This window comes from Phocoena phocoena, chromosome 12 (assembly GCF_963924675.1).
Source record: "Phocoena phocoena chromosome 12, mPhoPho1.1, whole genome shotgun sequence".
NCBI lineage: Eukaryota > Metazoa > Chordata > Mammalia > Artiodactyla > Phocoenidae > Phocoena > Phocoena phocoena.
The window spans coordinates 19,151,014-19,168,018 of NC_089230.1; the positions used below are offsets into that span (position 1 = coordinate 19,151,014).

General features: G+C 34.7%; 1 protein-coding gene across 2 annotated transcripts in view; it reads left to right on the top strand.

Moving 5' to 3' along the window:
* Positions 1–17,005, top strand: part of SHPRH (SNF2 histone linker PHD RING helicase) — a 71,973-nt gene that overhangs the window by 15,545 nt on the left and 39,423 nt on the right. For both annotated transcript variants that reach the window (XM_065888591.1, XM_065888592.1), the window contains 8 exons: positions 299–377; positions 2,271–2,434; positions 2,554–2,810; positions 3,967–4,088; positions 8,502–8,590; positions 10,887–10,979; positions 14,773–14,880; positions 15,853–15,995. In XM_065888591.1, the coding sequence (XP_065744663.1) occupies positions 299–377; positions 2,271–2,434; positions 2,554–2,810; positions 3,967–4,088; positions 8,502–8,590; positions 10,887–10,979; positions 14,773–14,880; positions 15,853–15,995 (1,055 nt within the window). The remainder of the gene's footprint in view (positions 1–298; positions 378–2,270; positions 2,435–2,553; positions 2,811–3,966; positions 4,089–8,501; positions 8,591–10,886; positions 10,980–14,772; positions 14,881–15,852; positions 15,996–17,005) is intronic.

The window sequence follows — 17,005 nt, forward strand, 5'->3', positions numbered from 1 at the left end:
GGTCTGGGGAATGTATCAGTCATTCAGCGGGTATTTTCATTCTACACATACTTGAACTACCTTTCCTCTTTGGAAGGACACATGACAGCCTCCTGCTAATGAGAACCACTGTACTAGAAGATAGCCCATTGAATATGACATTCAATATTGAGTGTGATAAGTGCAATAAGAGCAGATGCATCTGACCTGAAACATAGCTTGTCATGGGCTATTTTCATAAGTAAACATATTCCTCACTTTTGAGTTTTTCCTGTGTCTTTTTTCTTTTCTTTTTTATTTCATATTTCTCTCCCATCAGGCTGCAGAAATGGCTCAGCGCTTAAGTGGGATTAACCGCTGGTGCATCAGTGGCACTCCAGTACAGAGAGGATTGGAGGGTAATGTATGGTTTTCTCACATATTGCATATATTTGAAAAGCTTAATTTTTTTGAACAAGAAGTATTTTATGTTTAACTTTTGCTGAAATCCTTACTTAAGTGATTATATATGTATTTATATTTGACTCCTAATAGTTTCAAACACTTAACCTTTTTAAATGGAATCAAGTGATATTTGTTTGCATATATGAGGATAGATATATGATGAGTAGTCCCATTGTCCTAATTTGAGCAGTTACTGTGCGTCCTTGAACAGTGTAGACATAGGTCTGAATTGAACTCAAAGTTCCAAATGGTTAGTAGAAAACAGGAAGAAACTGACAAGAAAGAAAGAGGGAAAGAGCCAGAGAGAGAGGAAAAAGGAATTAATTTCACTTGGCCGTGTCTATAAAAATAAGGACCTCCTGCTCACACAATATAACTCATGCTTCTGCATTAATCTCATTCATATAACTTATTTTTTCCATGGAACATAGACTGCATTTTTAAAACTTTTGTTCAAGTTGCAAATATTTAAAACTAAAGGTTTAAGTAAATGTTGTTTTACATAATAAATTTCCTGAAAAGCTGTCATTAAAATGCAGTTAATTATAAAATATAAATATTCTTGGAGTCCTGTGGCAAATATTCATCCTCAAAATTTATCATTCTGAAAATTCAAATTTTCATATATTGTTTGTTTCTAGCAGAATAACATCATTCTGCTAAAATAAAAATATCAACATCCATCCATTACAATGACGTGAAAAACAATTTTTTTTGATGATTATTTTTAGGGGAAAAAAGTTTTTTAGGAAGATTTTAGGTATATATTTAAATACCTGTGTAATTTTAGTAAGTTACATTGCAAAACATTGTAAACATTCTATATTTATAGAATAATATCAGTCTAATTAAAAGTCTAATTAATTTAGTGGTCTGCTGTTACATTGGAAACTGCCCAATTATGATATTTAGGTGTTTATAAGATATCATTCAGCTCAAAAGTTAGCTGAGAAGGTATAGAAAAAAGAAAATACTATCAAAGTTACTTTTTTCTAATTTTAATATTGAAAAGTATGAGCAATAATTCCTCAGTTCCCTGGGTAGTTAGTTTATTTTGGTTGAATAAGATGTTGGCAGGTGTTTTGAGCACTTGTCACCATTCAACAAATTTTTTATTAATTTTTTTAACACCTTTATTGAGGTATAAATGATATATAATGAAACTGTAAATATTTAAAATGTAAAATTTATAAATTTTTGACATATGTATTTACCTGTGAGTTTATTTCCACAGTCAACATAATCACCCCCAAAAGTTTTCTCATGCCCAAGTTACCTTAAAAAATAGCCTTTCCCAAATTTCTAGAAATTTAGTTTATCTTTCATCTTTGCTTCCATGATTCGCTGATATCTTTAACACTATGACTCTTGTAATACATCTGTTCTTTTTGTAGTTGGTGCAGTGGGAATGTTAGCCTGACGTGACTTACTATGTTGTATTTGGAAGTAGAAGTCTCGTTTGTTTTCTTTTTGTGTTAGACCAGGGTTTCTTCACCTTAGCCCCATTGACGTTTACGGACAGATAGTTCATTTTGTGGGGGAGCTGTTCTGGGCATTTTGGATATTGAGCTTTTACCCTCTAGATGCTGGCAGCATTCTTGCAATTGTGACACCCACAAATGTCTCCAGACACGGCCAAATGTCTCCAGTGGGCAAAATTGCACCCCTCCACCTCCACCTCAGTTGAGATCCACTATGCTAGATTGATAGAGATAAATCAGATTTGATGATTTATTAATTAACAACGTTCGTTTTTGCACCATGGTAAAGTCAAAAAATTGTAAGTCGAACCATCGTAAGTTGGGCACCGTCTGTATTCTCAATGTGCTTTTCTTCTTTCTTTTCAGATCTTTTTGGGTTAGTGGTCTTTCTTGGTATTGAACCTTACTGTGTCAAACACTGGTGGGTTCGACTTCTCTATCGTCCTTACTGCAAGAAGAATCCTCAGCTCCTCTACAGCTTTATTGCCAAGATACTGTGGAGGTCTGCAAAGAAAGATGTGATTGACCAAGTCAGTAGGATAAGTTTTTATTGATTAAGGGTATTAGGGGGAAAAAAAAAGAAGAAAAGCAGAATTTTGGTAGAAAGTTAAATTTCCAGGTGAAATCTTCTTTTTTCTGCTCTGCATAGATCCAGATACCCCCTCAGACAGAAGAAATCCACTGGCTCCACTTTTCTCCAGTGGAAAGACATTTCTATCACCGTCAACATGAAGTGTGCTGCCAGGATGCAGTAGTAAAACTCAGGAAGATTTCTGACTGGGCTTTGAAGCTCAGCAGCCTGGACAGAAGGACTGTCACCTCCATCCTATATCCATTGCTGAGGCTCAGGCAGGCCTGCTGCCACCCACAGGCTGTTCGTGGGGAGTTCTTGCCACTCCAGAAAAGGTTTTATTACCAATTTTCTTATACTCCAATTGATAATACAGTAGTAATAGACAATATTTAAGCAATTAGCTTCCTAGCCCACAGTTTCGTTCAGGGTATCATAACTGAGTTGTCAGCTATTTTTAGCAGTGTGGTGATTTTTCTTGGATATGGAACCCCCTTTGTGAAAGAGACTCACATCAAAATTATTTTCATGGTTTTGAACATTTCTTTAAAATTAGAACTGTTGTAGGGTTTTGTTGTTTTTTGTGGGGGGGTTGTTTTCTGCTACACCCCAGATATGAAAGGCTTTTGTTCTTTTTGCATTATATTTTTTGGTTCCCACATCGGGGAATTAGATGAATTAGATTACCATTAAATATTTTCTTTATCGTCGTGTTAGCTATATTCTTTGATTATTCCTTTCTAATACATTAAGGTTATTTATGCCCACAATACTCTATTGTCCCAGAAACTTTTTTGTTCATCAGACTGTGACTTAAGAACTGGCCTTTTTTTTAGCACTTGATATTAAAAAGATACCCTTTCAGGTGCTGTAAGAAACATAAAGAGGAATTTGACTTTTGTCCTTGCCTTTAAGCAGTTTATGGACAAATAAAGGAGCTGACAAAGATTATAGATCTCTATTACGTAAGGCAAACATGATGTATTTCACAAGAGGTATATATGAATTGCTGTGGACAATTAGAGTATGACAGTAATTTCTATATAAAGTAGTTAATGTTAGACAGCCTTCTGGTGGAAATGGCATTTGAGCTGATCCTTGGAGAATATTCATTTTCTTTACAGATTAAAAAAAGTCAGGCTCTTAGAGGTTAATTAAGTTTAGTGCTAGGATATGGATTCAGTGTTACATTCTCACACCCATACTGTTCCAAGTATATCATGTGTACTTTGTACTTTAGGAAGATTTTCCTAGTTCTGGTCTTCATTGACTGAAATGAGAGAAAGTTAAAGAATGATGGGATCAGAAGAATGCTTGCTGGAATAGTAAGAGGTGATCAAGCTAAAAATGATAATGGTGAAAATGGGGGTAAACAGAAAGATACTGAAGATCACAAAGACTCTGTAAGAGTCTGGTGCTGTTGACCTTATGTAATATAATACTCTAACTTAGGATTCTTTCTAGTCCTGAACAATCTGCCTTTTCTTTTAGCACCATGACAATGGAGGAACTGCTGACATCTCTGCAGAAGAAATGTGGAACTGAATGTGAAGAAGCACATCGGCAGCTAGTTTGTGCCCTCAATGGCTTAGCAGGCATCCACATCATTAAAGGTAGAAGGTGATTGCTTTGTTATCTCTGATTCTTCTAAACACTTAATGAGGAAGATTAGTTATAGTAGAAATCAAAGTTTCCCAAGAAAGACACTTTCATACGGTACTATTCGGAATTTAAATAGGTTCAGCTTAATGAAGAGCAGTTACACAGAACACTTCAAAAAGCTTCAAAGTTTACATATGCTTTCACCAAACATTTCCACTTTTAGAAGTTTTTTTAGGGAAATTATAATGTGAACAAAGATTTGGCAATAAATTATGGATTTTAGTCTACAGTAGTGAACAACTGACACAACCAAAATGCCTAGAAATAGAAGAATGGTTAAAATTTGACACATTCAAGTGAATATTAATTTACAAAGTAATACTGTTTATAAATTCATTCTCCCAACAAATATTAGAATGTCTGCTGTGTGCTGGGTATGATCTAGGTACTAAAAATAATACAGTAAAATAAAGTAGTCTCTGATCTTGTGGGCCTTAAATTCTTAATAGAGGAAGACAAACAGTTAATCAGATTGAATAGGAAAAAAATAAAATTATCTTTATTTGCTGCAATGTGATTGTCTATGTAGGAAAACTACTAGAGCAAATAAATGAGTTTCGCAAGGTTGCATAAGACAAGATGAATATATAAAAATGTATTATATTCCTATATACTGGGAATGAACAATAAGAAATTATAACAATGCCATTCATAGTAGTATCAAAAAAATATGAAATACTTTGACATCAAGTTGGAAAAAATATGTACAGGACCCATACAAAAATCACAGAAACATTGAAAAGTACAAATACTGCTGACAGAAATTAAAGAATACCTAGTTATACCGTGTTCGTGGGTCAGAAGATTTAATATTATTAAGATGCTGATTCATCTCAAATTGATATAGAGTCAGTGCAATCAAAACTTTCCCAAACAAAAATTTTAGCAGGCTGTTTATGGAAGTTGACAAGCTGATTCTAAAATTCACCTAGAATAGTCAAAACAGGTTTGGAAATGAACAAAATAGTTGGAAGATTTACCTGAATCAACACTTATTTTAAAGCTATAATAATCAAGACGGTATAATACTGGCATAAAGATAGGCAAGTAGACCAATGGAACAAAGTAGAGTCCAGAACTAGTCCCACTAATTTATGATCAGTTGATTTTTCAACAAAGACGCAAAGGCATTTCAGTGGAGAGAGGTTAGTGTTTTCAGTAAATGGTACTGGAACAATTAGTTATCCATATTCAAAAAGTTCAATTTGGGCTTCCCCGGTGGCGCAGTGGTTGAGAGTCCGCCTGCCGATGCAGGGGACACGGGTTCATGCCCCAGTCCGGGAAGATCCCACATGCCGTGGAGCGGCTGGGCCCGTGAGCCATGGCCGCTGAGCCTGCACGTCCGGAGCCTGTGCCCCGCAACGGGAGAGGCCGCAACAGTGAGAGGCCCGCGTACTGCCAAAAAAAAAAAAAAAAATTCTAAAATGGAGTAATATGTTACTTGCAGATGATCACAATAATAAATTTCAGATTTCCCATCTTAATTCTAAAACTGCATTCCTCATTTTATTTTATGTTGTTATGACTCAGAAGCTTAAGACAGTAAATGAATTTCTTCACTTGGCCTTTTTTCTAGTCTCCTTGTCAGATTTGTTGTCTCTTTTTCCCTGTGGTAAAGTTATACATAATATGGGAATTGGGGGAAAAGGTTATTCATCTGATCATTTCCAAACACTGTAACACTCCAGCAGGATCAGCATGTAGTTGGCTCCTATGTGGCAAAATACCGTGCTATGGTGTAACAGGAGGTGCATCACTGCTCTTTTCAGATAGTTTCCACTGTATTCCCTCCCACTGTATTTATTTATCTATGGATGGAAACTATTGCTAATTGTTAAGAGAAATTCCTATTAGAAAGTCCATTAATAAATGGTATGTCTATTCTTCATTTAATTGTAATTATGAACTTAATTGTGGAGGATTAACTACTTTTAGTTTCCATGGTTTAACTCATAGTAGTATGTTAAACAATACACATTTTTAAAAGTAACATTACATATTTAACTTACATAATTTAAACTATTCTAATATTAGAGATCAGATAGTAAAGATCTGACTTCTAAAAGAAATCTAAACTTAATATCAAACTCTAAAGGGATTTGTTTATATTGTATGCAAACATATATATATGATATACAATGTATATTCTATGTTCCTCACTGATTATGGTATTAAAAACATGGTATTATTTCAATTTTGTACAATGTATACATGAAATATACACACACACACACACATATATATGGTATAGAAGTGTTTTAGGTTCAGTTTTCTGAGAAAGAAAACCTTTTTCCTGATCATCACATACATTTTTCATTTCTACAGGTGTTTTTTTGGAGAAAATTAGTTTGGCAGTATAGAACCAGTACAATTTGTTTACCTGGAAATGTTAGTGCCATCAAGTGGCAAAGAACCGGTATTTCCATATTTGGCTTAAACTTGTATAGCTTATTGAATATGCATATTTTTATGTCTTCCCCAGAAAACGTCCTTTTTTTTTTTTACTAAGCATTAAAAAAAACATTATAATGACTAGTTCAGTTTCAACTGTTTTTATTATAGTCTAGTCATTGTACCTTCTTTAAAAGGTATAATAATTATGAGGGGAAAATCGTTAAATGATTGTTCTCTATAAATGATAGTATAAATATTAATAGAATCCATGTGTCTTTTGAAAAGCTTTAGAAAAATCTTCAAAACTAAGGAGAGTTCATTGTGTGAAGGTAATTATGTTACTCCTACATTGTAATGCAATTTTATTATTGCAAAAATAATCTCCTTTATTAAAGTGAATAGAAATTGGATGCTTTAGAAAGCTTTGTATTAGATAACTGGTAGAATTAGATATAAAGCAGTGGTACAAAAGCAAGTGTTTTGCACAACAGTATGAACGAATGTACTTAATGCTACTGAACTGCACTCTTCTAAAACTGGTTGAAATTGTAAGTTTTATTTTATGTATATTTTACCACAATAAAATTTACATATATAAAATCAACTTTAACAAAGAGACAGAGAGAACCAACAACAAAATTTACGAAGGTGTATATATGGAAAACTCATTATGGCCATGAACAAATTTATAAAGGTATATATATGAAAAACTCATTATGGCCATGAACAAAGTTCTAAATCCATGATATTAATGAAACTAGTTTAAAGTTAAAAAAATTTAAAATGCAAGTGTATGTGATGATCAGGAAAAAGCCTTTTTTCCTCAGCAAACTAAAACCAGAACATCTCTTTACCTTTTTTTCCCCTTGTATTCCATGATTTTGCCACTGTTAGATTTTTATTTTAATTGTATGTATCAATTAACAATTTTGAGTTTTTCCCCAGGCAGCAAATAACATAGGTTCCATTACTCAAAGCCATTAAAAATGTTTCATCTCTTCTTCAGTGAAGTCTCATCAAACTTTTTCTGAAAGAACCAGGTAATAAATATTTTAGGTTTTGTGAACCGTAAGATCTGTGGCAACTATTCAGCCCTGCTATTGTAATGCAAAAGTAGCCACAGACAGTACATAAATAAGTCAGCATCGCTGACTTCCAATAAAACTTTATTCATGGACCCTGAAATTTAATATCATGTAATTTTCACATGTCACAAGTTATTATTATTATTTTAATTTTTTCAGCTATTAAAAATGTAAAAGAAAATTCTTAGCTTGTAGACCCTACAAAAATGCAGTCAGATAAGACCCATGGGCCGTAGTTTGCCAACCTGTGCTTTGATACTTTTTAAATTACTTTATTTGAATAAGGTGCTAATTATGTATAATAAAAAACAGCATAAATCTCAGACTAATAGTGATAGAAATAGAAAGAATTCCTAAGCTTTTGAAATGTAGTTATTGACTGTAAATCATTCTGGCCAAATACCAATAAGAACAATTCCTATCAAGAAGACTGCATTATTTTTCTGAGAATTATGTGTAGGTTGGCCATAGTATTTTGAATATTTGTCTATAAATACATGTAAGTACCCCAAATTTGTCCTTAATTTCAAACATTCTAATGACTACTGATTGGTAGTCAGTAACTTTAACAAGAAGAAAACCGTTTGTTTAAATTAAAAGTTAATTCAGAGTTTGTTTTTCAGTATAATTTTAAAACATTGTGTTTGATTGGTGTTCTAGTCTGTGAAATTAACCAACAACAAAAAAGGTGCTGTTACCAGTTTTTTTTTTACTGGGGCAATCATATTAATACCACGTTAAATTCCTTTTCTTAAAAAATAAATTAGTGAATTGTAATCATCGCTATATTTTCACAGTAGGTGTTTTTAGATTATAGATAACTAGATGACATTGGGAACTAAATACATGATTTTCTTATGCTTTAAATATATTTTGATTATTCAGGTGAGTATGCCTTGGCAGCAGAACTGTACAGAGAAGTGCTGCGTTCATCTGAGGAACACAAGGGAAAGCTCAAAACTGATTCACTGCAAGTAAGTAAAAAGTTTCAAAATATTTGTTTTTTATAAAATAATTTTTCTGAATATTTAAGAGGACAAAGAGTAACAAATGGACTAAGTCATAATCACTGGGGATGAAGCTTGGAAATCATGTTCTTTTAATAAGCACCCAAGGTGATTTGTATATACACGAAAGTTTTAGAGTCACTATTCTGTCTGCTCAGGTCAATATTGGCCACAAGGCTGACTAGATAAGCCTAAGCTACATTAGAAAAGCAGCTCAAAATATTTGTATTTCAAAGAATGGGGTCAGTTTTATCACTTCACATATTAACATCAACATATTTATTCACATAGTATTCACCAAAAAGAAAAGAAATTGAGTTAAACTCAAAAATGAAACTAAGTGATAATAAAAACTATTCAGTGATCTTCTAATTTAATTTTTGGAGGTCTTTTAAGGAGACTTGGATATTTGAATTATAACACTTACTTAAGTGTGAAATATCTTCCTCTTTCTGGTTCAGTCCAGTGGATCATATAGACACGACTCTCTAGCTAAATGGTAAATAAGGATACTTTTTTGAATCTTGGTAAGTTTAGGCTTGAGTCCCAGGTGAGGCTTCTTTTTTACCATTCAGAATCTAAACCTTGGGACCTACATGTTCACCTGTGCCTGAGCAGGTATTAGGAGGAGTGTATGGGGGGAGAGGGAAGAAGAGAGAAAATTAAATACCAGTCTCCTTATATTATGCATGGGTAAGGATTACAGAAGGTCATGGACCTTCTAGCAAATGTATTTACCACATGCGAGAAGGAGGAAGTACAAAGATATCGTGCTCCTGAATAAAGGAAACAAAAGTAGGACAGGTAGGTCCAGTATGCCTGAGTTCAAGAGTGAAGAGTAAGCTGTCAGTCAGCCTGGTTCTTGCTTTTGAGTCACAGTAACCCCAGCTGCTGATAAAACATGGTCCACCAAATGTCTTGCTCTATCAAGTCATATTAGCCACCCTGCTCTGTTGGGCATGTGTAAGGCATGTGTAAGGGAATGGAGAGAGACAAGTATTCCTCCCATTTCAGTCCACCACGTTGTGCAGAAAGCAGCAGAAGTCCTCTTCCACAAGTGCACACAGAGCAGTGGAGCCGAGTTTCTACCATTTTTTCTTTCATGGTATTTATACTTTTGTTTTTGCTATTAAATCTGATAGTGTTGGGCTTCCCTGGTGGCGCAGTGGTTGAGAGTCTGCCTGCCGATGCAGAGGACACGGGTTCGTGCCCCGGTCCGGGAGGATCCCACATGCCGCGGAGTGGCTGGCCCATGAGCGGAGCGGCTGGGTCCATGAGCCATAGCCGCTGAGCCTGCATGTCCGGAGGCTGTGCTCCGCAACGGGAGAGGCCACAACAGAGAGAGCCCTGCGTACTGCAAAAAAAAAAAAAAGAAAAGAAATCTGATAGTGTTACTGATTATGTTATCTATGAAAGCATGATGAAAAGACCTAAGACATTTGAGGTAGCTCTTCAAAGATTAACTCTACAAAGATCTGTACCACGGCCAGAGTAAACCCTTATAGTCTGAAATCACTGACACCAAATCAGACCTTACCAGAAAGACTCCTTTCCCATCATCCTTTAGCCTTTAGTTGTCTTCTCAAATAGAGACTCAAATTAGATAGAAACTACATTCACTTTATTTTTTCTCATAGCCCTTTACTCCAGAGGGAGCGTCAAACCAGTCGCAGACTCAATACCACAGTGAGATGCGTGGCTTATATTTAATACAGAGATTTAAGATGGAGTTTTCTCCTTTATTCTACACCATCTTCACCTCTAGCTCCTCCGCTTTTCAGCCCTTAAGTTCAACAGATCCAGGTCACAGCCCTGTTTTCTAATGTATTTCATTATCTTTGTTTATATCATAATATAATTGCTAGGCTCATCCACACTCATTTCCCAGGAGAAGAGGAATCTAGTCTGTGCAGTCAACTTTTCTACTTTACTGGACTTACTTGGCATACTCATATTTCCCCATATAGACAAGTGCATGTATAAGAGAAGAAATATACCTATATTACATACTCTGTTAAATACATACACATGTTTCATGAAACTGTATCTTTTTAATTAGAAATTTATGTCATTATGAGTTAAGATAATTACTATAAAACTGACTCAGAGAAAGTTGGTATTCAAATTGTTTTAAAGGAAAAGAATTCGGTGATTAAATCTTAAATGTGGTGTTAGTGTTCTGTATGCCTTAATAATAGTAGGTTCTCCCCTTAGAGTTCACTGCATTGGCTGTCATAATTGTTGCCTTTTCTGTGTTTTACAGAGACTTCATGCTACCCATAACTTGATGGAATTGTTGATAGCCAAGCACCCAGGGATACCTCCTACCCTGAGAGATGGCAGACTTGAGGAAGAGGTAATTATTATTTTTTCATTCTGTCTATAAAAGAATTTTTTTTCAGACTTCATGCTCCATCTAATTGATATTTCTTAAAATAGTTTCAAGAGTCAGTTAAGTATTTCAGTTAAATGGACGAAAGTGAAGAATTTTCCTTTTTCCTAATGGTAACTTATAAGAATAAAATTTTTCAGTACTTCTGTTACTTTCAAATAACATGATCCTACTTGTCTTGAAAAGTTGAAAGAGGAACAATTTTTAAATCCTTTTTGTATTAGTCTTTTATGGTTTCTATAACAAAATGCCACAGACTGGCTTAAACAACAGGAATTTTATTTCTCACACTCATGAACTGGAAGAATTAATATTGTTAAAATGTCCACGCTACCCAAAACAATATACAGGTTCAATGTAATCCCTATTAAAATTCCAATGGTATTTTTCACAGAAATAGAATAAACAATCCAAAGATTTGTATGGAACTAGAAAACATCCCAAATAGCCAAAGCAATCTTAAGATTAAGAACAAAACTGCAGGCATTATGCACCCTGATTTGAAACTATATTGTAAAGCTATAGTAATTAAAACAGTATGGTGTTGACATAAAAGCATACACATAGATCAATGGGACAGAATAGAGAGAACCCGGAAATAAAGCCACCCATATATGGTCAGTTAATTTACAAAAAAGGAACCAAGATTAGACAATGGGGAAAGGACAGTCTCTCTTGTTTTAATTGAAGTATAGTTGATTTATTATATTAGTTTCAGGTATACAGCATAGTGATTCAGTATTTTTGTAGGTTATACTCCATTATAAGTTATTATAAGATAATAGATATAATTCCCACTGCTATACAATATATCCTTGCTGCTTATCTATTTTATACATAGTAGTTTGTATCTTTTAATTCCATACCCTTAATTTGTCCCTCCCCACTTCCCTTTCCCCTTTGGTAACAACTATTTTGTTTTCTACATCTGTGAGTCTGTTTCTGTTTTACACATACATTTATTTGTTTTATTTTTTAGATTCCACATATAAGTGATATGTTATTTGTCTTTCTCTTTCTGACCCGTTCACTAAGCATAATATTCTGGGTCCATCCATGTTGCTGCAAATGGCAGAATTTCATTTTTTGCTTATGGCTGAATAATATTCCATTGTAAATATATACAACTTCTTTATCCATTCATCTGTTGATGGGCACTTGAGTTGTTTCCATGTCTTGGCTATTGTAAATAGTGCTGCTATGAACATTGGGGTTCATGTATCTTTTTGAACTAGTGTTTTCATTTTTTTTCCAGCTATATACCCAGGACTGGAATTGCTGGGTCATATGGTAGTTTATATTTAGTTTTTTGAGGAACCTTCATACTGTTTTCCTTAGTAGCTGCACCAATTTACATTCCCAACAACAGTATGCAGGGGTTCCCTTTTCTCCACATTATCCCCAACACTTGTTATTTGTAAACTTTTTGATGATAGCCATTCTGACATGTGTGAGGTAATACCTCATTATTGTTATGATTTGCATTTCTCAAATAATTAGCAGTGTTGAACATCTTTTTATGTGCCTTTTCATAGCCATCTCTATGTCTTCTTTGGGAAAATGTCTTTTCAGGTATTCTGCCCATTTTTTGATTGGGTTGTTTGTTTTTTTGATATTTAGTTGTATGTGCTATTTATATATTTTAGATACTAACCCCTTATCAGGGATTTAGATATTAACCCCTTATTAGGTGATAGAAAATAGGCAGAGAGGGACTTCCCTGGTGGTCCAGTGGGTAAGACTCCATACTCCCAATGCAGGGGGCCCAGGTTCAATCCCTGGTCAGGAAACTAGATCCCGCATGAATGCTGCAACTAAGAAGTCCGCATGCCACAACTAAGAAGTCTGCATGCTGCAACTAAGAAGCCCGCATGCCGCAACTAAGACTAAAAAGGCCACATACCACAACTAAAGATCCCACATGCTGCAGTGAAGATCCTGTATGCTGCAGTGAAGGTCCTGCATGCTGCAGCTAAGACCCAGCACAGTCGAAATAAATAAATACATTTTTAAAAAAGAAAAAATAAATAGGCAGAGGATCTGAATAGACATTTTTCCAAAGAAGACATACAGATAGCCAACAGGCACATGAAAAAATGCTCAACATCATTAATCATTAGGGAAACGCAAATCAAAACCACAATGAGATATCACTTCATACCTGTTAGAGTGGCTATTATCAAAAAGACAAGATATAAAAGATGTTGGTGAGGATGAGAGAAAAGGGAACCCTTGTGCACTGTTGATGGGAATATAAATTGCTGCAGCCACTATGGAAAATAGTATGGAGGTTCCTCAAAAATTTAAAAATAGGACTATAATATGACCCAGCAATTCCACTACTGGGTATTTATCTGAAGAAAACAAACAAACAAAAAAACTAACTTGAAAAGATATATGCACCCTTATGTTCATTGAAGCATTATTTACAATAGCCAATATATGAAAACAACCTAAGTGTCCATTGATAAAGAAGATGTTGTATACATATATGATGGAATATTGTTTAGCCATAAAAAGGAATGAAATATTGCCATTTGCGACAACATGGATGTACCTTGAGGGTATTATATGCTAAGCAAAATAAGTCAGACAAAGACAAATACTGTATGATTTCTCTTATATGAGGAATCCCAAAAAAAAGAAAAAAAGAAAAAAAACATGCTCATAGATACAGAGAACAGACTGGTGGTTGAAAGAGGTAGGGCTTGGGTGTGGGAGAAATGGGTAACCTACTGGGTTTTTTAATTTAAATAAATTGAATAAAATTTATTTTAATTTAAAAAAAATGTATTTCTCACAGTTCTGGAGGCTGGCAGTCTAAGATCAAGGTGTCAGCAGTGTTGGTTTCTCCTGAGGACTCTCTCCTTGGCTTGTAGATGGCTGCCTTCTCACTGTGTCCTCATGTGGCCTTTTCTCTATGTACTTGCATCCCTGGTGTGTCTCTCTTTCCTTTTAAGGACACCAGTCATATAGGATTAGGGTTCCACCCTTATCTCATTTATCTACATTTACTCATTTAATTACTTTCTTAAAGGCCGTATCTCCAAATATAGTCACGTTGGGGGTTAGGACTTCATCATAGATTTTGAGAAACACAATTCAGTCCTAAAACCCAAAGTATTATTTCTAAACTGAAGTAATTCCAAGAAATGATAATAAATGAATCAGACAAGAAATTCTAAAATGTATTCTTGTTTTGCCTTATAGTTTGAAATACTACTGTTCTTTCCCCTCCCATTTTTTAAAATTAAAAAATTAGAAACTTGGGGAGCAAATCCTTGGAATTTCTTAAATTATGTGACTGACAGGTAAATGTAAGTCAAGGTGGCTTACAGGTAAAATCTCTTCAATATACATCTTATGAATTTCTAGCATGGCTTTTTTTTTTTTTTTTTTTTTGTGGTACGTGGGCCTCTCCCTGTTGTGGCGTCTCCCGTTGCGGAGCACAGGCTCCGGACGCGCAGGCTCAGCAGCCATAGCTCACGGGCCCAGCCGCTCCACAGCATGAGGGATCTTCCCGGACCGGGGCACGAATCCGTGTCCCCTGCATCGGCAGGCGGACTCTCAACCACCGCGCCACCAGGGAAGCCCTCTAGCGTGGCTTTTATGTTCTCTACAGTATACTTGTAGAGTTTAATGCTTAAGTTGAGTTAAATAGATTAAATAAATAAAGTACACTGTTCTGGAAACATCATACTAAATTATTTTCTTGACCTGAAATGAAAGTTTATACTTGTTTCCTGTTTCAACACAGGCCAAACAGCTGCGAGAGCATTATATGAGCAAGTGTAATACAGAGGTTGCTGAAGCACAACAAGCTTTGCTGCCAGTGCAGCAGACCGTACGTGACCTCCAGAGAAAGGTATGGCCACCAATGTGACTTTCCTTATGTTTTTCTCCACATAACATTTTGGTTTTTGTTCTGCTCTGGGGAGAAACTTGAACTTTCTTATTCATCTTGGAATTTTTAGCACCTAGTACAGTACCTGAGCCACAATAAAAACTTATTTGCTGTTAGCAGTGTTTATTGATTGGATGAACAGACACATAGATAAATCACCTATTTTGAGGTTATTCTCTTTCATTTCTTTTAAGGTGTAATGGGGTTTCCTCTTACCTTCGGTATATAACAAGTTGTCTTTTGAAGAAAATGAAGACTTCCATAACCTTCTTTTGATCTTAGATGTGCATGTTTCCAAAACCTTTTCTTTTAAGATGTTAGAATATGAGAACCATAAGTATTTTCCTTATGAAATATGTGCCATTTGTTATTTCTAAAATTCCTCTTTCATGAAATCAGTAGCAAAGTTTAAGGAGAAGGCTACACAAAATACTTTTACTTTTTGATTTTAACCAGTTACTCCACATTTTATTCTTCCTAATTCATTAATTATTTAGTATTCAAGCATATAATTTTATTAGTTATCAAAGATTATTCATTGAGTAGAATCTAGTTCAGTTAGTTGAGGATAAGCATTATGACTTTATTATGCTGAGAAAGAAATCTGTTACCTTTTCAGATATATAGAGTGAATACTGAATTTTTATTTTGTTTTAGGTATTTTCTTTTAGCACAGCTTTGTTATAAATATATGTAAATAAATTCTCACTCTTTCAGAGTAATCATGGAATAGGTGTTCTATTTACTTATATATGCAGAAGTTGTACTTATTCGTTGTATATACAACATGTATACTTGTCTCCCCATTACTGTGATTCCCTTGAGAGTTGCATTCATTGCTCCCTTTTAATTTTTCACAGAACTCTTTCCAGTGATAGAAATGTTGTGAGTACTAAAAAGACATTAATTGATCAGCTGTTGTCTTGTTTACAGATTTATTCTAATTCTCCTTGGTGGCTGAATGTGATACACAGAGCAATGGAATTTGGTATTGAAGAGGAACTTGTTCAAAGAGTGCGAAATGAAATAACCAGCAACTACAAGCAACAAACTGGCAAGCTTTCTATGTCAGAGAAGTAAGAAAATAGCACAAAACAGAATAGTTATATGAGTAGTCACCCCAAATGTTCAGATCATTTGGTATTAAGAGTTACAATTAAAAGTCATAACATATTGTGGTTATGAACATCTACATTTTACCTATTGTGGCATATATTTCAGACCAAAATATGAGGTATGCTCTGTATATTAGTCATTTGTAACTGTTCTCTTTTCAGTGCTTTTTTTTTCTATTTTTTAATCTGCTTAAAGTATTTTCTTTGTATCTTTGTTGGACAAAGTTGCTTAAAGCCAGCTCTTTAAGCAAAGTTTTGAAACAGACTTTGTTTAGGAGAATTTTTCCCTTGGGGTAAGGCATTCATATTTCCCTATGTCATTCATTCCCTAAGGGCTAAGCTTATAGTGCCACAGTGGCCCAGGTTTTATACTGTAGAGTCTGCTTTGTCTTCCCCATCTTTCTTCTCAGCAACAATCACCATTCTTCAAGATAGATAAGTTGGGTTATTCCTCTTGAAATAAGAATGGTGAATAATTCTTCCCAGAGAACAAATATACCCTATCAAAAGTACCTTCAGTGGTTTAACGCAAAGGAACGTCTGTCTAATGTGGGGAACTTAGGTGTTGCGGCAGAACTGTTGACTCTCGGGAGGGGGACAGAGAGGAGGATCTTTATGGCTTCTCAGATCATATCTCAGTATAATGTCAGCCCTGGGATTAAAGTTGGTTTTCAGTGAAAAATTCAGTATAAGAATATCTTTGAAATGTTTTAAAGTGTTTTCATTTGCTCTTCTAAAAACTTATTCAGGTGTCTGCTAACACCCTAGAAAATATGCTACATTTTCTATGTGTCATTATTAACTTGGATGTACCTTAATGTAATCATCTTTTTCACCATTCAGAACGTGATAAGCTTCTCATTTCTGAAGTATATGCAGTATATTATGCTTTTGAGTGCACTCCCTTTTTCCATGTTAAGCCCAAGAATCACTGTTCCAGGATAAGTTGTCATTTATGTCATGAATTTATC